The sequence below is a fragment of the Panthera leo genome, chromosome A1 (genome assembly GCF_018350215.1).
Source record: "Panthera leo isolate Ple1 chromosome A1, P.leo_Ple1_pat1.1, whole genome shotgun sequence".
Taxonomy (NCBI): domain Eukaryota; kingdom Metazoa; phylum Chordata; class Mammalia; order Carnivora; family Felidae; genus Panthera; species Panthera leo.
In genome coordinates, this window is record NC_056679.1 from 176,739,855 (window position 1) to 176,765,532 (window position 25,678).

Genomic DNA, 25,678 nt, shown 5'->3' on the forward strand with positions numbered 1-25,678 from the left:
CACAAACTGCTAATTATTCCCAAAGAACTTTCAGAATAATGTATTCCTTATGAACAGAGTGCAAGGAGGGAGGATCTGTTTGCGAGCACCTGTATGTCCTTAAAGGGCTCACATTCAGCATTCATGTACACAAGGACCCTGACAGGCAGGCTGTGGTCCTTGTTCCCCAGATGATGAATCAGGCTCCCTGGGTGAGGAGTCTGGCCGCTGACACACAGCTGGCATGAGGAAACATCAGGATTTAACCCCAGGGCTGTCTGGTCCCCAGGGGTAATAATAATCTGTGGTTACTCTTTGCAGCATTAAACCCAGGTCTGCTGCCTCAAATTAATAAATAACACTTGGGGGGACACTTCAGCTCTTCGGGCCATGCTTGTCTGGGTTTAAAAAAAAAAAAAAAAAAAAAAGCAAGTCAGGACAGAGAATGAGAGAATAGCTTCCTAAGCAGACTGTTGACCATAAGAAACACTGGGGGGAGGCCTCTTCAGCTGGCATGCACATTCGGACAGGGGCTCAGAAGGAAGCCTGAAGAATGGAGAACGGGCATAAGAGGGTGGATGGATTACTGGTGCAGACCCTTTTTTCCCCCCTAAGTTCCTTGTAATGGTGTTTCAGCAGTGTCTTAAATATAATTGAGAAGGACAAAAAAAGATGGTGTCGGGCAACACCTATAATCGCTAAAAGACTGCAGCTGGGACTGATGGGTCACCCCGCTTTTCAGAAGAAAACACGTTCACCTGTGCCCAGAATGTTACACTTACTACATCTCGGGCTGAGTTTTCACGTTGGCATGACATTCCAAAGCCACCTCTGAGGGTGATCTTAGGGAAAGAGAATGGGATTTACATTAAGATACTTGAACTGGCCGGACCGCCACTTAGCTGGGCGACCTAAGGCAGCCTTCGCTCTCTGCTCCCCAGTTTCCCCCCTCTGTGACATGGGGAGCATACGTTTATATCACAGAGTTATTGTAAAGGGCAGGTAAAATCATGCATAGGAGAAGTCTTGTTAACTGTAAACTGCCAAGCAAATGTTAGTAGCGGTTACTGATTGTTACTTAATATTAGTGACATGAATAGTATTAAGTAGGGTACTTGGCAAACATGTAAAGCTGTCCTCCACAGTGTTCACTCCGTGAACATTGGTTGCTTTCGTCGGTTTTTATTGAGAGCCTACTTTGTGCTGGCTTCGAAAAACTCCTGGGTTTGAAGCAAGAAGCCTGCCTTTTCCAGAAGGCCCGCCGTGGCCTTGCCAGTTGCTGAACGACATGAACCGAGCATTTCCCCATCACCACACAGCACAGAGTAGGGCCAGAGAGTGGGGGGGGGGACCACATATAAAACCATGGCCTCCAGGCAGCCCTTCAGGGTGCTGGCCAACCTGAGGGGGACCCACCTCCCTGGTGCATCCCATAAGACAGCGTGGAGGAGGCGTGAAACCCCAGCCCGTTTCTCAAGCCTGAGGAGCAGTCCGTGTTAGTTGTTATCTTCGCTGCTTTGTAGAGGTGGGGTGTGCGACAGCGGAGAAGCCATGGACTTCCATCTTGGCCCATCCACTTGCTGGCTGCAGGCCTCTGGCAGGTTTCTCCACTCTCTGGGCTTCAGTTTCCTGGCTAATCTTGTCCACCTTGAAGGAGCATTCTGAAGATTTAGTGAGAGCCTGTGTCTAAAGAATCGAGTCTATGCCTGGCACGGACAACCTGCTTCTCTTGCTCTTCCGGCCTCTTCTCCCTCCCCCTGCGCAAGAGCCCTGCATATTTCTCCAGGGCTAGTCAGAGCTTCTCTCCTTCTATTGGAGGGACATCTTGAAAGCCAGGGTGACTCTCTCCTTAGGGGAAATAATGAGCAGGCTTTTCACGTTCCAGCCATCACTCTGGGACACCCCAGACTCCCTTTCCCTCTGCTTGAATCCTGGGCCCAGATACCAGGAGGATGGTCATACCACCATGACAAAGCCTCTCTATACAACAAGGGTCAGCTCTCCCTCGGGCTGCTTGTCCATCAGAGGTTGTTGGGGGCTCCGGACCCTCAGTGGCAGAGAAGCCAGGGTCTGGAGTGTGGCCGGTCACGTGGCAGAAGGAAGTGGGGGGTAGTGAATCACGCACCGCTCGTAACTCGTCCACCCCAAAGTGACGTGGTCTTTTGTCCCTCACATTTAACTGGCCATGTCCCAGCTCAAGTGCGGGGTGGGAAGTACAAACCTACCATGTGTGCATCTACTGTGAGAAGAACCAGAAATCCGACGACAGCCTTAGTCGCCACCACGACCCGGCCTTAATCCATAAAGTAAGGCTGCAAGTTGGTATCATTACGGCCAATTAGAAGTTGAGGCCCAAGGTATGTCACTTCCCCAAGACCACAGCTGCAGGTCCTTGTGATTTTGTGTATCAAATCCAAAGCGTCGTCCCACTGGTAAAGGTTTTCAGTTCGGGTACTCTGCCCTCGTTCTTTCTCACCCCCACAGCAGCCTACACCTCTCCCTGCAGGTACCGCCTACACCACCCTGTAACGATCCGTTTCCTTTGCAGTCTCTCTCTAGACTGTGCATCTTTCCATCTCTGTACCCCATTCACCTAGCACAGATTCAGGCACAGATGTATCTGTTGAGCCAACCTGGGGAGTCTTAGTGGGACATGGGAGTGTAATGATTCACAGGCATAGACCTAACCAGACTGAGTCGTACTGGTTTGTTACTTAACAAAACCTGCAGTTCTTAGGAGGCAGATTGGCCTGCTGTCAGTGGGATTCTGGTGGCTCTGGGGGTGTTGTTCACATTTCAGGTCCTGTGGCTAGAGAACCCCAAGAAAACTGAGAATGGTCCCTCCCAGCTCTGAGCCTTCACTTATATGGCGGCTGTGGACATAAAGAACTGTTTTCATGGAGAACCTAAGTCCAGTTGACATTGTCTTTCCCATGTGCACATGTCTGGGTTTCTGAAAAGCTGAACAAAGTGAGCCTTTATGTATCAAATCACATATTTCACATAATTCCCTTAAAATGTCAGAGATGCATGTATCATATTAAAGGCTTCCATTTTTGCTATTTTCTCCCTGTTTAGATGCAGATGTTGGACAAATTTCCCATGGAAGGAGGACAGAAGGATCCCAAACAGCGGATCATTCCCTTTCTGCCAGGTAGGTGAGACACATGCTGTCAGAAGGGGCTTCTGGGGGTTCCAGGACCGCCCCCAGATCTCTCAGCTCAGCTTCCTTGGGGCATAATACTAATGACCAGAGTCCCAGTCATTTGTGGAAATTAGTGCCTGAGAATATGGGCTTCGGGGTTGGTTAGATACCACACCATCTACTTAGGCAAGATACTTCACCTCCAGGATCCTCAGTTTTTTCTGTCTCTAAAATGGGAATAATTAGAGCTCATAAAGTTTTTGTAGTGAGTGGCATCTTTATTGTGGCTGCAGTATTAATTTGCTATCTCTGTATAACGAATTAATGCCAGTTTAACAGCTTAAAGCCACACTCATTTACTATCTCACAGCTCAGTTGGTCAGAAGGCCAGGCAGTTCTGCTGGGTTCTCTGTTTAGGGTCTCATAAGGCTGAAGTCATCATCTTGGCCAAGCTGGCTCTTAGCTGGAGGATTGAGGAAGAATCCACTTCCAGCCTCATTCAGGTTGTTGGGAGAATTTACTTCCTTGTACCTCTAGAGCTTAAGTACTATTTCCGGTGTGCCTGGGTGGCTCAGTCAGTCGGGCGTCCAACTTCAGCTCAGCTCATGATCTCGCCATCTGTGAGTTCGAGCCCCACATCAGGCTCTGTGCTGACAGCTCAGAGCCTGGAGCCCGCTTCAGATTCGGTGTCCGCCTCGCTCTCTGCCCCTCCCCCACTCACGCTCTGTCTCTCTCTGTGTCTCAAAAATGAATAAACATTAAAAAAAAATTTTTTTTTAAGAGCTCATACAGTTACAGTATACCTCCCTAGCTAATCCAGCATAATTTCCCTCACTTAAAGTGGATTATGGCATATATTGTAACATGAGCCCAGGAATGAGATCTCATCATATTCACAGGCTCTGGGGACTAGGATGGGACGTCTTTGGGGTCCGTTTGAGAAATTCTGCCTGCCTATCTACCATAGCTACCAAGTACCTTCTGAGTGCCCAGCACCACTCTGGGCACTGTGGAGGAGTTAATACAATCATGGCTGGTCCCTGCTGTCAAGACATTAAGTGTTCCTTTCCCCCGCAAAAATTCCCTTACCGAAGGAACAGCATGAAGGCTTCAGCTCAAAAAACGGGGCTACCCGAACCAGAGTTACTGCTTCAAGTAGTAACATTGGATGTCTACTGCAGGCCAGTCACTGGGCTAAGTGCTTTACATTCATTACCACATTTAGTCTTCAGAACAACCCTGTGCCCATTTCACAGATGAGGAAATTGAGGCTCAGAGGAATTATAAGCATTTGCACAAGTAGCAGAGCTGGGGTTAAACACTGGTAGGGCTGGCCCCAAAATTCATGCCTGAAGTTAGAGGGCCCAAGTTCAAATCCCAGTGCCCTGCGGATCCACTCGGTTACCTTCGGTAAATTATTTAAGCACGCACATTATTTCCATTTGCAAATTGGAGATAATAATGATACTTAAATGATAAAGTTGTTATGAGGATTAGCTAAGGGACTGGCACAGAACTAGCAGCAACCAAGCACTTACTATTTTGATGTACAGACAATCAGCAAATTGACAATCACCCCAAATCACAAATATTTAGCGCTGAGGGCCCTTTCCATCTTTTTCATTTTGCAGACAGGAAGCAGACCCAGAGAGGAGGGGGACTCCCTGGGTCACACAAGAGCCCACTCTCCCCTCCCCCACCCCAGAGTTCTGCAGTCGGCAACACATCGAGTGGGTTCTTCCAGATGTTAGCATCATCGAGTGGGTTTAGAGACAGGGTAGATGTATTTGCCAGGCCCCCATCCACTGGGAGAATCATTTGCCTAAAAAAGCTAATGTTTTTAGTTCTTCCACGGAGAAAGTGTGCAATCACCCTGGAATTTTTGTTTCCTATTGGAGAAAACCCAGTGCACCGACTGCAGCTGCCAAATAGCAGTGCCCCACAGCGTGTGCTTTAAAGTCCAACAGACCCAGTTGTGTGACTTCCAGCAGATGACATCCCCCTGCCCCTGAGCCTCAGTTTCTACATCTATAAAATGGGACCATGACCCCCTTTTACAAGCTTCTTGCCCTTGGATATAGTGGGTTCTCTGTCAAAGTCAGAACCAGGATCCTGGGATATTCCTTTGGAATGTCTTGTTATTGATATTTGAGAGTCATACATAAATGATCAGTCTGAATATTCAAGTTGAACTGGACTCTAAATGTAGGCTTTTCTTCAAGGAAACGAAGGAAAGCAGTAAGTTGTAACTCTTCACTGGATGAAAGGCAAAACCAGCTCTGAAAAAACTTCCCAGGACAGGGAAGAACTTGAACCGACCCTCTCCCAAGCCCCTGAAAGCTTTTGTGGTTACGTAATCTTCCACCCACGAATTTATGAAAATGCTCTTCTCAGAGACTCAGCCCCATTTGCCCTGCTCAGGGTACCGACTTGCAGCTTGGAGTGGTCTGGTCGGGCCCCAGGACCCCTAGAGCATTCCTTCCCAGCCCACCCCTTGGCTTTTCCTTGAAGCCAAGGCCAACGGCAGGGATAACGCGGGAGACAGATCCCCTCTCCTTGGGGTCAGTTTTCTGCCAGGACTGCCGTGTCAGCAGAACAAAAGCAAGTCTCATGTTAGCACAAAGGCAGGGGGAGGGGAAAGGAGCCCTGTACAATTTTCCATCCCAGCAAGAGCTGGGGAAGCCAACTTGGCAGAGGATGCAGCTTGAAAAATAAGACTTACAGTTTGGCCTTCCACCGCTGTGGAAAACAAAAGCCTGCCCATTCCCACCAAAGGCTGTGCTCTCTGCTGAGCACCCTTTCCACTCCAGGAAAGCTGGCCTGCCGGGGAAGCCTCGGGCTCACCCTCCTTCCCTACAGCTCACACCGAAAGGCATCAGGTGCAGATGAGGGGCCGTTGCCCAACTGGCATTTCACTCAGAGCCACCAGTCAAGGAGGTACTGGCCACGTGCTTCTGCCCCACAGCCCAGGGCCTGAGCCAGGTTCCAGTTCTGCTGCGGATAGACGATGAGTTAGCCCATTGGACACAGGTCTTCACAAACTAAGCTGCAGGTTGAGGAAAGAACGTGTGCTCTTAATTGCAGAATATGAGGCCGTATCGTCTAACCCATGTTTTTTTAAGTGATTTACTCTTTTTGTGAGCACCTAGGAAGGGCCAGGCCCAGTGCTGCGTGTGTCATGGAAGGTACTACTAAGGAATAGGGGCTGCTCTCCCATTTTACAGATAAGGAGACTGAGGATCTGAGAGAGAAATGAATTTCCCAAGGCAGCATAGTCAGTAAGAGACCACCTTGGAATTGGCCCAGGGCCTCTCTGACTGCAGAGTCTGTGGCCTCCCTGGCAGGTGCCACTGCTGCCATGGGGCTTCCTGTCCCCAGACATCTACCCAGAGACTCCTATCCCACGGAGGCCACGCAGGGAGAGGAATGGTGCTTTTGTTGTTGTGTCACCCATCCAGGAGACATTGAAGGTGCCTGAGTTCTCCATCCTTCTCTCTCCGCCCCTGCAGGCTGGGCCTCGGGTGAATTCTCTTTGATGGTGGTGCCTCCAGGACCAGCCTGTGCTGTTCCCATGGGCCGGTGCTAGCAGCATGCCCGTTGTGAATTGTTTGAGTCGGGTCACGATCTCCCCAGTAAGAGGCCTGAACAACCCCACTCTCCACCCTTCCTCTGATTTACAGAAAGGGACGTTATATCAAAATGGGACCAAATGTTTTTGCTGTAGGAGATTTCTCTTCACAGGCATGCATTCCTTGTTTTTCCTCAAGGCTCAGGATTCTCCTAGGGGTTCTAAACTGCAAATGGTCCCACCCATGAGGGTGGTAATGTGATTATCACAGTGACTGGGGGTGGAAAGGGGTTGGGAAGGCTGTGCGCTTTCTCTGGATTTGGGCCACGGATGCTAAACATCCTGCAGGGTGGGGAACCCTCCCACACAAGGAAAGACTGCCCCACCCGAAATGTCAGCAGGGTCCCTCCCTGTTGGGAAACACTGACTCAGTGCCAAGAGGGCAGCCCCCTGCGCTGGCCCGCAGAGGGCTCACGTGGAGACTTATCTATCAACTGAATAAGAGCAGGGATGCCAGGTTGTAAACCCTCCCCGCTTGGCTGCGTAATTTACTTTTTTATTGTAAAGGACAAGAAAATTTTCTGATTCCAGAAGCAATGCATGTTTATGGTAGGAAATTTGGGGAAAGTCAAAGAAGAAAACAAAAAGGCTCTGTCTTCTACCCCTTGGAGACAAGCACTTTGAATCCTGTGATGCATTTTCTTCTCGATTTTTTCTTTCCTAATAGACATGGTATGTCCGAAGTTTGACTCATGAGCAGAATTAAAACAATCACCATAATAAACAAAGGAGATTCCTTGTTATTAAGGAATATGAGGAAGATGTATTTTATCTCACTGTGGGTTGTTGTTTTCTTTCTAATTGGTAGACATTAAGCAAAACAAAACAAACACACAAAAAAAACACCTCACTATGAGGCTAACCATATCTACCTAATATCCTAATTGTGCCCTTTTGCCCAAGAGCAAGTGGTCAGATAATTTTAAATGTTAGATTAGCCACACGGTCTCTTTGGGTGCAAATCTCCCTTACCAGCTTGCATGAAACATCTCAAAGGCAGTACACTGTCTCCCATCATCATTTCCAGTTCTGTCCTATTACGAAAATTCCTTTGGACCTTTCCTCCTATTCGGTTCCTGCTCACCCAAGTTCATTCTATGCGGTCTCACCAGAGCAGTGTTGGCATGCTGATTGATCTCTCCTTACCCTGCCAGGCTCGTGGCCCAAATTCCTCTCCTTGACCTGCCTCCTCAGGCCAGAAGTAAGTGAAGCTCTCCATAGCTGTCCGTACTCTGCTGTCTGAAACGCTATGGCCCCCCTGTGTCTTCCTCTTTGACTTCCCCCTGGAGACCTCTTGACACTCTGATAAGCTTGGCAGACGAGCTTGTCTCCATCCCCCACCTTTTTGGCCCCCCCTTGGTGTCTTATTTCTGATTTTGCTCACCCCCTCCCTGTGTGACAGGTCCAAAAGGGTAAGGCCGAGCTGTCTTAATGGTCAGTGCATGTAGTTGACCACCATCTGCCCATGACTCTCCCCTGTGAGACTCACGGGAACTCACCAATTTGCTTAATTTTTTTTAACATTTATGTCTTTTGGGAGAGAGAGAGCATGCGCATCTACACATGAGTGGGGAGGGGCAGAGCTAGAGAATCCCAAGCAGGCTCTGTGCTGTCAGGGCAGAGCCTGAATTGAGCTCCCTCCCACAAACCATGAGATCATGACCTAAGCCGAAATCAAGATTCAGACCCTTAACCGACTGAGCCACCCAGGAGCCCCTCAGCAATTTGCTTTAAACAAACCTCACCCATAACATTTTAGCATCTTGGATATTTCCAGACATCCTCAGCGGCATCGTTTATATACTTGTCTTTGCCTGTGACCTGCCCACATGTCACACTAGAAGCTCTGGATATCACCGAGCAAGTCATCAATTGATTCTCAGTTCGTTTTCAGTGAAATAGGAAGGCTTGGAACTCTTCTGTTAGAGAGAACTGATTGCAAGGAATTTGTCATCTTGAAGGATTTGTCAATTGAAGGATTTGTCATCTTGGCAAGTGAAATCCCCCTTTATACATTCATCAAATGTGAGTGCCATGTGGTGAGGGCACACAATTGACTAAGGCCCAGTCCATTCCTTCTTGTGCAGAGCTCCATGACTAGTAGGAAAGAAGAAGATGTAAATCAACAATGTGATGTGTGCAGTCAGAAAGAGACATGAACTCTTAGTCCATTTAAAGTGGGTAAAAGTTTCCCACTGGGGGAGTGGGTGACGTTGGATGGGGAAGGTTTTCCAGACAGAGCAAAAGACAGAAAATAATGAAGACTGTGGAGTATTTGGGGAATGTAAGACTAGACTAGGTGTACGAGGAAAGAGGAAGAAAGGAGACTGAGCTGTTAGGTTGGACATATCAGAGTGTCCTCTCTACTGCTCGCTCCATCTGAGAACCCTGGAGTTGGATCATCAGATCTGACCTACCTTCTTCATCTGGCAGGAGCCCCTTCCTTCCACACGATTGGTCCAGCCTCCCTTATCTCACCAAAACTTGCCTAGTCGACCCCAGTCACTCAAGCCCTTGCACTTGATCTGTGAACAAGGCTTTGGAGGACCATGCATGGGGTCATCCAGGCCCTGTGGACATCCAACAGGGGATATTAATGGAAGCCAGGAATTTGGGTACCACTCACACCTAACAGAGGCAGCCACATCCACACCCTCCAGGATTGCTGACAGCTTGTCATTGCTCGCATACAGTGTCATGTGTGCTTTCATTTTCTGCAGGCAAAATTCTCTTCCGAAGAAGCCACATCCGGGATGTTGCTGTCAAACGCCTGATCCCAATTGATGAATACTGTAAGGTCGGTCTAAGAAATGCCAACACTTGCCCTGTGTCTCATGTCTTTCATTGGGTTGTGTTTTGTTTTTTTTTTTTCCTTCTTTTCCCTTTCTGGCTACAAAATAGTCATCTGTAGTTCAAAGAAATGTAAAAACAGAAAAACAACCACCCATGATCCCTCAACTCAGAGGCAACAATTATTAAGGTTCTTATGTTTCCTTTCTACCTTTTCTCTCTACATGCATTTCTTTATGGTTTTGACACTATCCCATATGTGTTATTTTTGTTGCTCTTTCTTTTTCCTTTAATATTGTAATATAAGAATTTCCCCATGCTATAAAAACATTCTCTTGAACCTCCCGTAACTGGTTGCATGGTATTCTACTGTGTGTGAATGTCCCAGAAGTTATTCAGCCAGCCCCTGTTGTTGGACAGTGCAGCTGGCTTCCAATCCCTTGAATGTTCTAAACCACGAGGTGCCTGCCTTTTGGTTGTATTTCGTTTGACTGGAGGCTGTGGTTGGGGAAAAAAAGCATGCTTTTCCTCTGTTTAGTTTCCCTTATCTTTAGTATTTATTTCTCTAGCTTCAAATCACTAGAAGCTCTGATTGGAGAGGGTGGGAAGAGCAAGAAATACTATCACAATGGAGCAGTAAATGCTCTCTCTCCCTAGGATCAGGAACAAAGCAAGTACATTTTTCTTGCCACTTCTGTTCTACACTTTGCTGGAGGATCTAGCCAATGTAAGCAGACAAAAAAAGAAATAATAAAAGGCATATGGGTTGGAAAGGAGGAAGTAAAACTGCCTTCCTTCACAAATGACATGATTCTATTGTAGAAAATCTTAAGGGATCCACAAAAAAAAAAACAACCTACTAGAACTAATACAAAAGTTTAGTAAGATCACAGGATACAAGATCAATATCAAAAATCAATTGTATTTCTAAGCACTAAGCATGAACAATCCAAAAATGAAATTAAGGAAGTAATTCCATTCTCAATAATATCAAAATAAATAAAATACTTAGAAATAAATTTAATAAAAGAATTACAAGGTTTATACATTGAAACTACAAAACACTTGACAGAAATTAAACCAGCTCAAAATTAATGGAGAGACATTCCATACTCATGGATTGGAAGATTCAATAGTGTTAAAATGGCAGTTGTTACTCAGCCATAAAAAAGAATGAAATCTTGCCTTTGCAACCACATGGAAGGAGCTAGAGAGCATAATGCTAAGTGAAATAAGTCAGTCAGAGAAAGACAAATACCATATGATTTCACTCATATGTGGAACAAATGAACAAAGGGGTAGAGAGAGAGAGAGAGAGAGAGAGGGAGAAATCAAGAAACAGACTCTGAATTATAGAGAACAAACTGGTGGTTACCAGAGGGGTGGGAGGGGGAGGGGATGGGTGAAATTGGTGATGAGGATCAAGGAGGGTACTTATGATGAGCACCGGGTGTTGTATGGAAGTGTTGAGTCACTGTATAACTAACTGGAATTTAAATAAAAACTTTTTAAAAATCTAGGAGGGCAAATTAGAATTTGAGTGTTAGGATGAATGCCTTAATGAGGACAATATATTGTATATTTGTGTGTGTGTATAATATATACACGTGTATGTGTGTGTGTAGAGAAATTGATATGAAAAAGACAAACAACCATATAGGAAAAATGGATGAAAGACAGGACTAGAAATAAAAAGAAAAACAAATCCCAGGGCGCCTGGGTGGCTCAGTTGGTGGGAGTCCAACTCTTGGTTTTAGCTCAGGTCATGATCTCACAGTTAGTGAATTTGAGCCCTGCATCAGGCTCTGTGCAGGGCCTGCTTGGGATTCTCTCTCTCTTCCTCTCTCTCTCTCTGCCCCTTCCCCTCTCACGCTGTCTCTCTCAAACTTCCCAATGACCAACAAAACAAAAGATACTACAAATAAAATAAAATAAAATAAAATAAAATAAAATAAAATAAAATAAAATAAGAAAAGAAAAGAAAAGAAAAGAAAAGAAAAGAAAAGAAAAGAAAAGAAAAGAAAAGAAAATGGCAATTCTCCCCCAGTTGACCTATAGATTGAATATAATCTCTGGCAAAATCCTAGTAAGCTTTTTTAGAGAAATTTACAAGCTGATCCTAAATTGTGTGGAGAAATGCAAGGAACCCAAAATAGCCAAAACAGTTATGAAAAAGAACAAAATTAGAGGCTTCTACTATCCATTTTCAAAACTTCCTACAAAGCTATAGCAATGAAGACAGTGTGGTACTGGCATAAGGATAGGCATGTGGATCAGCGGAACAGAAGTAAGAGGCTAGAAATAAACTTTTGTGAAATTTATAGTCAAATGATTTTCAGCAATGGTGCCAAGAAATTCAGTAGGAAAAGGATAATCTTTTTAACAGTGTGGGATAGTAGGACATCCGTACACCAAATAGAAGAAAAAAATTATGTTGGATCCCTACCTCACACCATGCACAAAAAGCAACTCAAAATGGATCACAGACCTAAACGTAAGAGCTAAAACTATAAAACTTCTAGAAGAAAACATAGGAGAAAATCCTCATGACCGTAGTTTAGGCAGAGAGTTCCTAGCTGTGACACCAAAAGAGAAAAATTGATAAATGGGACTCATTAAACTTCCGAACTCTGTACTTCAAAAAGATCCCATGAAGAAAATGAAAACACACACCACAGATTAGGAGAAAATATTTGTAAATCATATCTCTGACAAGGGACTTGTATTGAGTCTATATGAAGAACTCTTGCAACTCAACAATAAAGATGGCCTGGTTTAAAAATAGGCAAAAGATTTGAATAGAAATTTCACCTAGGAAGCACATAAAACACATAACAAGGTGTTCAGCTTCTTTATTCATTAGGCAATGCAAAATAAAACCATAATGAGATACCCTACGCAGCCCTTGGAATAGCTATAATCAACAAGACAGACAAAACCAAGAGCTGGTAAAGATATGGAGAAATTAGAGCCCTCAATCTGGAGGGTATACATGATGGAAAGCCACTTTGGAAAACAGTTTGGCAGTTTCTTCAAAAAGTGAAATTTACCGTATAACTACTCTTTGATATCTACTTAAGAGAATTGAAAAACTATGTCCACACAAAGACGGATGTACATGTTCTAGCAGTACTAATCCATAATAGCCCAAAATTGGAAGCAATCCAAATGTCCATCGTCAGGCGCATGGATAAAGAAAATGTGGAATAATCATACAATCGACCATTATTCGACAGTAAAATGCAGTGAAAGACCAATAAATGCTGCAACTTGGATGAATCTCAAAAACATGATGCTGAAAAAAGCCAGATGCAAAAGACTACATACTGCATGATTCCATCTACATGAAATGTGCAGAAGAGGCGACTTTACGGAGACAGAAAGCAGATCAGTGGTTTCCTAGGCCTGAAGACAGCATAGGCAGACATGGACTGCAAATTAGGTGGGGGAAATTTTTGAGGTGATGGAAAAGTTCTAAAACTGGATTGTGGTCATGGTTGCACAGTCTATAATTTACTAAATATCATTGAATTGTGCACTTATAATGGGTGGTTCTTATGTACATAAATTATACTTCAATACATCTATAAAAAAATTTAAAGGAGGCAGTGTGGGCATAGATGACCCTTGTCTTGGCAGGAGATGTCATGGAAGGGTAGAAAATCATTCCTGATCACTCCTGTCCTCTCTTTACTGGACATAACCTCGTTTCATCCCTCCAATAACCTTGAGAAGTAGGTTTTACTATTCCCATTGTGTAGATGAGGAAACAGAGGCCCGACAAAGTTACTTACAATGAGAGTATTACAGAGTTTGATGGTTGAACCCTGGCCTTTTAGGCCTTGGCACTCACATACCACATATGGCCTCTCTTAAGAAAGTAAAAATTCAAGAGATCAAAATATTCAAGCATATATTTCATAGACGTAGATAAACTCAGACTCTTTTTCTCCTAAAGATACCCTTAAAAAAGGATTGGGGAGTGAAGCACAGAGAAGGTCACCCAGGCACAAAGATGCTACTACTGCCTCCCAGCTCTCAGAGGAAAGTTTGGATCATCTGTGCTTTGTGTCTTTTCAAACCTCTAGAGCCTAAAAGTCCTTTGTGCCAGCCTTGCTGGCAAGAACTTTGGACCTCTGGGGTCACCTTGGCCAGCTGGGGATTTCTCAGACCAAATTGTGCTATCCTGCTTCTTCCCCTGCCCACCCACCTCCTCTCCAGAGTCACACTTTCCTCATACCCAGGGGGTCACGAACCTCTAGACATTTGATTTTGAAAAGGAGATTTAATAAAACCCTGAAACGAACAGAGAGCAGCAGCTGCCTGCATCTGGCTGATGCTTGGAATGGTACGGAGATCATGAATTCACTTGGATTAGCCATAGGGAAGAAGCCGCTTATGTTGTATGAGCCACATGGAAGTTACCACCCCCTGCTATTAATGCATCATAAGAAGCAGAGCAGATATTTTGGGGTTTTGGTTGGCCAAAGTCCCTGGCTTAGCTTCAAGGGAACTGCCCTCCTGGAGGGAGATGAAACTATCTATTCACACAGTCTGCAAAATCTTTTACAGACTACATAGACTTATTTAGCATTTGGGTATCTGTTATTGACATTGTTGTGAGCTGACTTAAGCCAATTTAATCTATCACTCTTAGCCTTATTTTAGTAGAAATTGGTAGTCTCCAATAGGGAAACATAGACAAAGGCCGTAGGTATCCCTAGACCTAGTTACCAGCTAGGAAGAAACCTTCTGCTCTGCTAGACCTATTATAAAGTTACAGTACTTAACATAGTATGGTGTTGGCATAAGGAAACAAACCTTTGGAACAAAATAGAGAATCCAGAAACAGACCTGTGTGTATTTGGACATTTTAATACTGGCAAAGGAAGCCTTACAGGTCATTGAGGAAAGGTTGGATTCTTCAGTAAATGGGAATCCTTATGGGGCGCCTGGGTGGCTCAGTCGGTTAGGCAGCTGACTTCAGCTCAGGTCATGATCTTGCGGTCCGTGAGTTCTAGCCCCTCGTCGGGCTCTGTGCTGACAGCTCAGAGCCTGGAGCCTGCTTCATATTCTGTGTCTCCCTCTCTGTGACCCTCCCCTGTACATGCTCTGTCTCTCCCTGTCTCAAAAATAAACATTAAAAAAAAAAATTTAAATGGGAATCCTTATGAGGAAAACAAACAAAAGATAACTAATCCCTGCCTCACACCACACATGTAATCATTTCCAAGGAAATTAAAGACCTAAATGTAAGAGGCAATACTATAAATGGCTTTAGAAGGTAAAAATAGGGGGGGGAAACTTCATAATCTCTAGGTATAGAAGGCTTTCTAAAGGCACAAAGTACCAACCATAAAGAGATTGATTTATTTGACTACATTAAATTTAAGAACCTCTGTTCATTGAAGAACACAGTGGAAACATGCCAAATTCTGCCACATATACAAACATTTATTATCATGCACCTCCCTAAACAGCCTCTCAAGTTGTTCTGCAAGCTTACTGGAATGCCAACTGTCTGACACCACTTCACATGAACGTTTCCTCAAAACAAATGGAATGATTATCCCTGTGCCAGGATCAGCTAATCCCACTGGTGATTAGCTGGTGTGACAGTAAAATCCCCTAGAAGAAACAGAACACAGTGGATTCAGAATCCTAGACCCAGTGCACCATTTTGGAGGATGGATGTGTCAGGTTCTTTTTATGCAAGGGTTAGAGTATCTGAGAATATTTCTAGAACATTCTTCATTCCACCAGTAAAGAATTTCATTTCTAACAACTGTTATGCTGATGGATAAAGGCCATGGTGTTGATCAGAGGTGAAGACAACAGAAGCCATGAAGTAGCCTTTTCAGGAGGGAGGGCTTGTGATTAGAGTTTTTTACTTGCTAAAAATGATCATTTCTAGTGAAGATGCTTCAGATTTTCACCATCATTGGAGTGTAGCTTACACACACGTGAGTATGCACAGCCATAATGTAGTGTTTTGTTTTGTTTTGTTTTTTAAAGAGAGAGCACAAGAGGGAGGAGGGGCAGAGGGAGAGAGAAACAGACAGACAGACAGACAGACACAATCCCAAGCAGGCTCCATGCTCATCATGGAGCCTGACACGGGGCTCAATCCCACGACCCTGGGATCATGACCTGAGCCGAAATCAAGAGTCAGACACTCAACCAACTCTTGATTTTGGCTCAGATCATGATCTCACGGTTGGTGGGTTTGAGCCCCGCACTGGGCTCTGTGCTGACAGCTCTGACCCAGCTTGGGATTCTTTCTCTCTTCTTCTCTCTCTGCCTCTCGTCTGCTCACATGCGTGCATGCTCTCTCCCTCTCTCTCAAAATAAATAAACATTAAAAAACAAGTAAACTGTAGGCATCTAACAGCAGTGCTCACCAGACGCCAGCCATTTGAGACCTCTCTTCAAGAGTTTTACTATATGCTACCCCCTGTATTATTATTATTATTCAAATTAACTCACTTTTTTAACTTCTTAAAAATACACATTTTAGAGGAAATTTTCTAACATGACCATAATATAAAACTGGCATCATTTGCCATAAAAATAAAAGTAAGAGCAATGAAACGACAGCAACAAAGGATATGTCTTTAAATCTAGCCAGCTGCTGCTGCCTGCCTGCCCGGCAAGTTAGAAAAGCCTTTTCTTCCGGGAATTCCAGAGTTTGGGGTCTTATGTTTCAATCTTTAATCCACGTGGAGTGGATTTTTGTGTGTGGTGTGAGATGAGAGCCCAATGTCATTCTTCTGCGTGTGGATATTGTTCTCCCAGCACCACTCGTTGAAGAGACTGTCACTTCCCTCATTGTATGTTCTTGGCGCTTTTGTCAAAAATCAGTTGCCCATATGTGTGGATATATTTCAGGGCTCTTGGCAGTGATTTCATGGATCTGATACCAAAAGCAGAGGCAACAAAAATAAAAATAAACAAGTGGGACTGTATTAAACTAAAAAGCTGCAAAGCAAAGGAAATAATCAACAGAGTGGTAAAAAAAGCAACCTACAGAATGGGAGAAAATATTTGCAAATCAGGTGTCTGTGAAAGGGTCAATCTCCAGAATATATAAAGAACCCATATATCTCAATAGCAAAAAAGCTAATAACCTGATTTTAAAATGGGCTAAGAACTTGAATAGACATTTCTCCAAAGAAGATCTACAAATGACTAACTGTATATATGAAAAACTGCTGAATGTCACTAATCATCAGGGGTATGCAAGTGACAACCACAATGTGATATCACCTCGCATCTGTCAGGATGGCTATTATTAAAAAACAAAAAAACAAGTGTTGGTAAGGATATGGAGAAATGGGAACCCTTGCATACTGTTGGTGGGAATGCAAAATGCATCCACTATGAAAAACAGTATGGAGGTTCCTCAAAAAACTTAAAATAGTACTACCATGTGATCCAGCAATCGCACTTCTTTTGGGTATACATCCAAAGAAATTGAAGTCAGGATCTGGGAGAGATATAATCACTCCCATGTTCATTGCAGCACCATTCATGATAGCCAAGATGTGGAAACAACCTAAATGTGGTATATACGTACAATAGAATACTATTCCACCTTTAAAAAGAAGGATATTCTGAATATGTGGCAATGTGGATGAACCTGTGCTAAAGTGAAATAAGCCAGTCACAAAAAGATAAGATACTACATAATTTCACTTACATGAGGTATCTAAAATAGTCAAACTCATAGAATCACAGAGCAAAATGGTGCTAACCAGGGGCTGGAGGGACGGAAAAATGGGGAGTTACTAACCTACGGGCATAAAGTTTAAGGCAAGCGAGATGAATAAGCTGTAGAGATCTACAGCCAACAATACTGTATTGTACACTTAAAATTTCCTATGAGGGTAGATCTCGTGGGGACTGTTCTTATCACCCTAAAATAAAATTGTTGAAATATAAAGAGAGGGTCACCTGAGTGGCTCAGTCAGTTAAGCATCCAACTCTTGATTTGGGCTCAGGTCATTGACCTCACAGTTCTTGAGTTCGATCCCGCATCAGGCTCCCTGCTGACAGCATGGAGCCTGCTCGGGATTCTCTCTCTCCCCTCACTCAGAATAAGTCAATTTTTAAACATGATAAAAATAAAATGTAAAGAGAAGTGTTCATTCTCTGGGGCACTCTTTTTTTTTTTTTTTTTTTAATTTTTTTTTTCAACGTTTTTTATTTATTTTTGGGACAGAGAGAGACAGAGCATGAACGGGGGAGGGGCAGAGAGAGAGGGAGACACAGAATCGGAAACAGGCTCCAGGCTCCGAGCCATCAGCCCAGAGCCTGACGCGGGGCTCGAACTCACGGACCGCGAGATCGTGACCTGGCTGAAGTCGGACGCTTAACCAACTGCGCCACCCAGGCGCCCCTCTGGGGCACTCTTTTAAAGCTGAGAAAACTCCCTCACTAGCCAAGCCGCTGTTATTTAAGAGTCCTCTTGCTGGCTCCAAAACCACCTCTGGGAACCACCACCCTATTGTACTTGATACAGTACTGAGAGACAAAGGGTTAACTTAATGTTACCAAGGGGCTGGTGTATGATGGAAGTCTTAAAGTCTTGTAGCACAACCTTCCGACATGGATGTTAGTGATTTCCATTTTACAGATGAGCAAACTGAGGCTCAGAGAGGTGATGGGACATGGCTAGAGCCAGAATGAGGAGCTGGGTCTGTCTGACCTTTCCTCGTCACCCTCAGCAAACAACACTTGTTCTTACCTCTCCTCTCCTCCCTGCATTGACCAGCCACGTTTATCCAAAAGGCCCGGACTCTATCCAGGGAAGAACCGAGTTTTCCTGGAACTATGGTTCTTTGTCTTTACTGACCAAACACAAGATGATTCTGGAGTATTGCTCTGCCCCAGGTCATGTTTTTACTGTTAGCCTGTCCTTCCAGAATGGAAGGGGCAAACATCAAAGCGTTCGGGCTGCCTTTTATTAGTAACTTGGCTGTATTTTATGGTTTGGAGGTTTGGCTTTTACTTCCCAGGAATTACTCAAAACCAAAAGAGAACTTGGCATTGTCAGGAAGTTTCCGTGGGCCTTGTTGTCCCTTCCCTCGCTGGTCCTTCTGGAGCCTCTGCTCATTTCAGCAAGGAGCACCCTGGGAAGCCCCTGTAGGCAGAGGCCATGGCCACCTCGGGGCCCACCCTGCTGTCCCCAAACAGGGCCACGTGGCCACATCCAGGCCATTTCCTCGTGTCATTGATCCAGTGAATACTTTCAACCAGGTATGAAGGTCTCCCCAGCACTGTCTAGGCATGAAGAAAGGTGCAGGATGAGCAACTATGTACCCCTGCCCTCTGTAGATTTGGGGTAGAGGATCTGGTGTCAGCCAGTCCTGGGCTCTCAAGTCCTCCCTACTTCCCCAGAGCTTCCATCTGCCCATCTCTGAAATGGGCCAGCCCTCCCAGGATTACATGGAATGACACAGACAAGCGCGTTTCAGGAGCCATCGAGTGCTGAGCCCACATAAGGGAATGAATGGTGTTATTGCAGTCGGGGGGGAGCCGCAAGATTTCTGCCCACTAAGCAGCTACGGTCCAGCATATAATCAGCTCTTTCATTATGTGGTTCTAACTGTAAGAACTGCAGGGTTTCGGAGGAATGAGAGAGCCACAGGGGTCCCCAAGATGGCAGCTCGTCCCAGGAAGAATGAATACTCTAAACCAGAAGGAGAAGGCGGTCAGGGACCAGAGGCAGGGGAGGGGAGGGCCCACTCTCTCCCTCTTGGGCTGTCTGCCTCCGGCCTGGAAAAGGTCAGTTCCTGGGGATTTGCTACAGAGCAGAAGCTACTTCAAGGCTAATAAAATCAACGAACCACAAATATCAGGCCCCGTATGGTCAACATCTTTCAACCCAGAAGGATAGAGCATGGACGGTAACTGGGGACATCACCCTACTAAAAACATGTCCACCTGCTTCACATGTGTTCTCCCATTTTAGATCCAGGACAGGAGCCTGACTCAAAGGCTGTGCAGGGTCAGCAACCCAAGTGACCATCTTTGGCTGAACGAATAAACAAAATGTGGCATATCCTTCCGGTGGAATGTTACTCAGCCTTGAAAAGGAAGGAAATTCCAGCACATGCTGCCACATGGATGGACCTAGAGGCCATTAGCTAAGTGAAAGCAGCCCGTCACAAAAGGACAAATGTATCATTCCATTTGTATGAGGTACTTAGAGTAGTCAGACTCATACAGACAGAAAGCAGAATGGTTGCCAGGAGCTGGGGAAAGGGGGAATTGTTTAATAGGTACAGGGCTTCAGATTTGCAAAATAGAGTTCTGGGGATGGGTGTTGGTGATGGTTGCACAACACAGTGGATGTACTTAATGCCACTGAACCATATGCTTAAAAATGGTTAAGATGATGGAGCACCTGGCTGGCTCGGTCAATAGAGCATGCACCTCTTGGTCTCAGAGTCATGAGTTCGAGCCCCATGTCAGGCATGGGGCCTACTTTAAAAAAAAATGATGAAAATGGCAAATTTTATGTGTCTTTTACCACAATTAAAACTTTTTAAAAACCAGGGGCGTCAGTGGCTCGGTCAGTTAAGCGTCCCAACTCCTGCTCGGGTTATGATCTTGTGGTCTGTGAGTTCCAGCCCCACATTGGGCTCTGTGCTGACGGCTCGGAGCCTGGAGCCTGCTTCAGATTCTGTGTCTCCCTCTCTCTCTGCCCCTCCCCCACTCACGCTCTGTCTCTCTCTGTCTCTCAAAAATGAATAAAATTTAAAAAAAATTTTTTTTAACTTTTTAAAAACCAGAAAAATAACTCAGAACCCCTCCTGAGACTCCAAGAAGGGTGCCGTTGGAGACCTCCCCTGCATCCGTCTCCCCATTTAGTCCATCACAGCCCTGTAGCAGGGTTGGGGGGGGTCACTTTGCAGGGGATGAATGGGAGGTGAGTTTATGGAGGCTTGTCATGTAGAAAATACAAGACACGATTTTTCCACGCCCAGCTCACACTCAGCATGGTAAGGGGGTACGGGAGTCCTGCCCACTCCAGAGCATGACTGTGGGCTGGCAGAATGGCCTGTGCTATTCAAATCTGTGCATGGGCCCAGGCGCCCTCCCTGCACAGAAGTTTGTAATAAAATGCGTGCACGAAGCTGCGTTACTGCACACAGATCTGCGTCCTCAGGAGCTGCGCCAGAAGGGGCTTAAATAGATTTGTTAAGCTGAGCTGTTTATTCGTCGTGGAGCCATGTCTTAGTTTCAAATCCCTTCGTGATCAGGATGTACCCTATCCTTCTTGTATTGGACACAGAAACCATGCAGTTCTGGGCACAAAGATCATGTCTGTTGAATCAATGAATGGATACCTATTGGTAGGTAAATTAGCACGACACCTAGTCCCATTTGTGCTTTCTACCCACCCCATATCCAGTCCGCTGGCACACCTCTGAGGGTCCTTTAACTGATGAGCTGGGATGGCAGCTTTCTATGACTCGGGCAGTGGGAGATACCAGATGTTTCAATCCCTCAGTAACCTCGGAACTTCTTTTCTTTAAAACTTTTTTTGGCGGGGGGGGGGGGGGGGGCACCTGGGTGGCTCAGTCAGTTAAGTGTCCGACTTTGGCTCAGGTCATGGTCCATTGGTTTGTGAGTTCGAGCCCCACATCCGGCTCTATGCTGACAGCTCAGAGCCTGGAGCCTGCTTCAGATTCTGTGTTTCCCTCTCTCTGCTCTCCTCTCTTATTCTCTCTCTCTCCCTTTCTCTTTCTCTGTCAGAAATAAACATTAAAAAAAATTAAAAAGTAAAACTTAAAAAAAAAATTTTTTTTTATTTATCTAAGAGAGCGAGTGGGGGAGGGGGGACAGAGGATCCAAAGCGGGCTTTGTGCTGACAGCAGCGAGCCCAATGTGGGGCTCAAACTCATGAACTGTGAGATCATGACCCGAGCCAAAGTCAGATGCTTAATCTACTGGGCCACCCACATGCCCCATAACTTGGGAACTTCTAACCTCTACCCAAATCCTAAAGCTGCGCCTTCACTTTAACACTGCAGATCTGTGAGTTAAGACGTCCATGCGGGCGTGTTGGAAACAAGCTAAGCGTTCACCACTAGGCAGCTGGGTCAGTAAAGTAGGATACGTTTGTGCAGTAGACACCCAATATCCAGTAGAGTTGAAGTTGTGTAAGAATGATGACGTGGCATGAAGTCCATAGTTGAGTGTTTTATCTAAATGTGTGCATGTTATTTGTTCAGATACGCCTATAATGCGCGTGCGCACGTGTGTGTGTGCATAGAGAGTGCGTGTGTGTGCATGCATGTGTGTGTGCGGTCCGCAAACCAGCAGCAGCACCAGAGAAGGTGTCAGACATGCACATTCTCTGGGGCTGGTCCCCAGCCATCTGTTTTCACACGCCACGCCCCCCCCCCCCCCCCCCCCCGCCAAGAGATTCTGATCATACCCAAGTTTGAGAACCCCTGGCTCATTGCGTTCCCGACACCCCTTTCCTTCCCTTGGACTCACTTGTGTCTCTTCTCCAGGCCCTGATCCAGCTGCCCCCCTATATCTCTCAGTGTGACGAGGTGCTGCAGTTCTTTGAGACAAGACCTGAGGACCTGAATCCCCCCAAAGAGTAAGTTGGCGTGTGTACAGCTTCCCAGAGTGTGCCCTCACAGCCGTCCCTGCTGCCAGGCCAGCCCCAAGAAGAACGGGAGTATAGCGAAGTAAAGATTTTCTCTTAATTTGAGAGAGAGAGAGAGAGAGAGAGAGAGAGAGACAACATGCGAGTGGGGCAGAGGAGCAAAAAGAGAGGGAGAGAGAGAATCCCAAGCAGGCTCCGCACTCAGCACAGAGCCTGATGTGGGACTCAATCCCACGACACTGGGATCATGACCTGAGCCAAAATCAAGAGTCGGACTGAGCCACCCAGACGCCGCTAAAGCAAAGTAAAAATTGAGCTGGATCCCATTGATTGAGCCCTGGTGGGACCTTGCTCCATGTGGCCCTCCCGGGGAAGGAACCCCCTACAGATCCACACTTAACCACGGAACCCATGGAGCATGCTAGAAACAGGAGGCTACGGGCCCTTGAGGCAGGGCCTGTGCAGGAGATTCATCCCAGTGCCTTGCCCACAAGGGTGCATGTGCTCAGGACCGTGAGGGAGATGGACGGGTGAGTGACGAGACCCGCTCAGGGTTACGGGGCCAGGGCCGGGATTTGATCTTGGTCGTCCAGGGTCCAGTGCTATCCAAAATGTTCACCACAGCCCCTACAGCAGACAGACGACGCTTCCTGGCGCCTGTCCGTGCACAGCCGATAGTCCCCACTGCTTGGGGCATGCGGCAAAGAATTTCCCCACCTGCCTTCTAGCTTTCACATACCAGGAGTTGATGGCACCAGATGCCCCGCCAGTGAGACGGTGATATACACATAGTGCTTTTTGACAACTTTATTGTGGGGGAGACCACCATGTGTGTCTGCAGTCGCCATGAGGGGAGGGGAGACCAGCCTACAGGTGCAGGGCCGTCATGGGGTCCTAGGAGCAAGAGACAGCACCTGTCAGGAAGGGCTGAGAAGTGCCAGCCAGGCTCTTTGACCAGAGAGAGAGAGAGAGAGAGAGCGAGAGAGAGCACGTGCACACACACACATGCACACCAATAGAACATCCACTAAAAATACAAAACATCGCCTGGACTGTACCAAAGAAAGCACAGCTTACCAGCATCCTGCTGGAGGATATGCATCTAGTTCCAAGAGGCTTCCTGGAAAGAAGGAAAAGTTCCCAATTTCTGTTTCCTTTTCCTGCTTGTCCCCTTGAACAAGTGTCTTGACTTCCTTGAGCTTCTGTTTCATCAGCAAGGTGGGCTTGGCTAACCTTGATCGCATCGTGGTTGTGAGGCTTGAACACCACCCTGCCGATAAAGGAGAGTCTGGCACGCGGCAGGTACTTACCTGGTGACGTCTTCCTGTCTTTAAAGCAGGCTTTGAAGGGGAAAGGAAGAGGGTAGGAAGGTAGGAGGGTTGCTGAGGGCCCAGGGGATGGCTCTGGGGCCCCTCAGGCAGTCCCTGGTGGGCCTTGGTTGTTGGCTTAGGGAGGAATGAACAGCAGCAAAGCAGCTGGTCCCTTGGTCAGCCTCCTGAAGCTCGTTCCCGAGTCAGGGCTGAAGGTGGAGACTGGGGGTCGTTCTCAGCAGTCTTGAGGCAGACAGAAGATGGATTCCAAATGGTGCTGTTAAAGGAAGGTTTTGCTTCTGTGCATGGGAAAACTTGGGACTGTGCCAAGCATGTCACACAGAGAGGTAATGTGCCTACATGAGCCCACACATGCTGCTGTTGCTGGAAACCAAGAGCCCCCTCCTGCCCCCAGCCCCCTGCCCCAGCTGCAGCACCCTTGCCCCTGGCCAGGCCAGGGTTCGGGCAGGAGAGTGGGCCCCAGCCAGGTCTCCTGGGTTCTGATGTTGGCTGAGTTGCTTCGCCTCCCTGGGCCTCCATGTCTCCGTCTGTGAAATGGAGTAACCCTCAAGGATTGTCATGAGGGTTCACTGGGGCAGTCCAGATACAGCGCTCTGACCAGCAGTGTCTCCACAGCAAGTGCCAGGAAGCCTGAGCTACATTATTCCTCCGTAGCTCTCACCACCACCACCCCCAACCCCCCCTGCACGGGTGATGAATTTTAGCCCCACTGAGGTAGTGCCTGGCCAGGGGACATCACGATTGACCTGCGCAGCCCAGCACTGGGGCCTGCCACTCCTCCCAGCTGCACAGGAATGTGGCCCCAGGCTCAGGGGATTGTCTAAGCCCCTCACCCCCTTCCAAGATAACGGTGAAAGCATCATTACACGGTGGTTAAAAGGCCAGACTGTAAAATGAGACTAAATTTGGGCACCTGGGTGGCTCAGTCAGTTAAGCATCTGACCTCAGCTCAGATGTTGATAGATGCATATTCATAATGGACAAAAAGCGGAAACAACCCAAATGCCCATCAGCTGATGAACAGATCGGCAAAGTGTGGTTTTACCCACATGAGGGAATAGCATTCAGCCATCAGATGGTATGAAATACTGACACATGGTACAACATGGATGGCCCTTGGAAACATTCCACCCAAAAGAAGGCCATCACAAAAAGCCTCTTGCTGTATGATCCCATTCATATGAAACGTCCAGAATAGACCAGTCTTTAAAGGCAGCAAGCAAATTAGTGTTTGCCAGCTACTCGGAGGGGTGGGGATAGCAAGTGACCATTATAGGTACAGGGCTTCCCTGTGGAATGATGAATATTTTTTTGGCATTAGGGTGATGATTGCACAACCTTGCGAAGATGCCAAAAACCAGTGGACTCTACACTTTAAAAGAATGAATTTTATGATGTGTGAATGATAGCTCAATTTTTAAAAATTAGGTAAATCTGGGGCGCCTGGGTGGCTTGGTTGGTTAAGTGCCTGACTTCGGCTCAGGTCGTGATCTCATGGTTAGTGAGTTCAAGCCCCGTGTCAGGCTCTCTGTTCTCAGCGCGGAGCCTGCTTCCGATCCTCTGTCCACCTCTCTCTCGGCCCCTCGCCTGCTTGCTTGCGTTCTCTCTCTCTCTCTCAAAAATAAATAAACATAAAACAAAAATTACGTAGGTAGAGCTGGCTTCCGCTTGCTACTTACTAGCTGTGTTGCCTTAGGCAAGTTACCTAACCTCTCTGGGCCTCATTTTCCTCATCTATAAAATAGGCATTAAAAGAGTACTTATTCCCAAGGGCTGTTCTGAGTGTTAAGTGAATGAACTAAACAGTATCTAGCAGGGTACTGGCATATGGTAATAACATTTGGCTAATGTTATTGCCACCACAACATCTGTCCCAACCCAACCACCCTGTCACCTCCCTTTTCTCTTTATAGCATTGGAAACCTTTTTACTACTGGGATAATTTACTTAAAAAGTATGTGTAAACCCTGATTTGTCATACTGTACTTGTGATGCAGCGATGTGTACACATTCTGATGTGGTTGACAAATACAAGGGTTGACAAATACATTACTCACTGTTCGGTGTGAATTCTAGCCCACGGTAGTGTTCTCTCTGTCACCACGAGGGAGATGTGTTTTCTTCGCTGCTATTGAGACTCCTACCCAGTGTTATAGTGTGTTCCCCTCACCACTTAA

At 46.2% G+C, this 25,678-nt stretch overlaps 1 protein-coding gene across 2 annotated transcripts in view; it reads left to right on the forward strand.

Moving 5' to 3' along the window:
* SH3PXD2B (SH3 and PX domains 2B) overlaps nucleotides 1-25,678 on the forward strand; it is a 101,328-nt gene that overhangs the window by 42,258 nt on the left and 33,392 nt on the right. For both annotated transcript variants that reach the window (XM_042946664.1, XM_042946674.1), the window contains exons 3-5: nucleotides 3,058-3,133; nucleotides 9,473-9,549; nucleotides 22,070-22,161. In XM_042946664.1, the coding sequence (XP_042802598.1) occupies nucleotides 3,058-3,133; nucleotides 9,473-9,549; nucleotides 22,070-22,161 (245 nt within the window). The remainder of the gene's footprint in view (nucleotides 1-3,057; nucleotides 3,134-9,472; nucleotides 9,550-22,069; nucleotides 22,162-25,678) is intronic.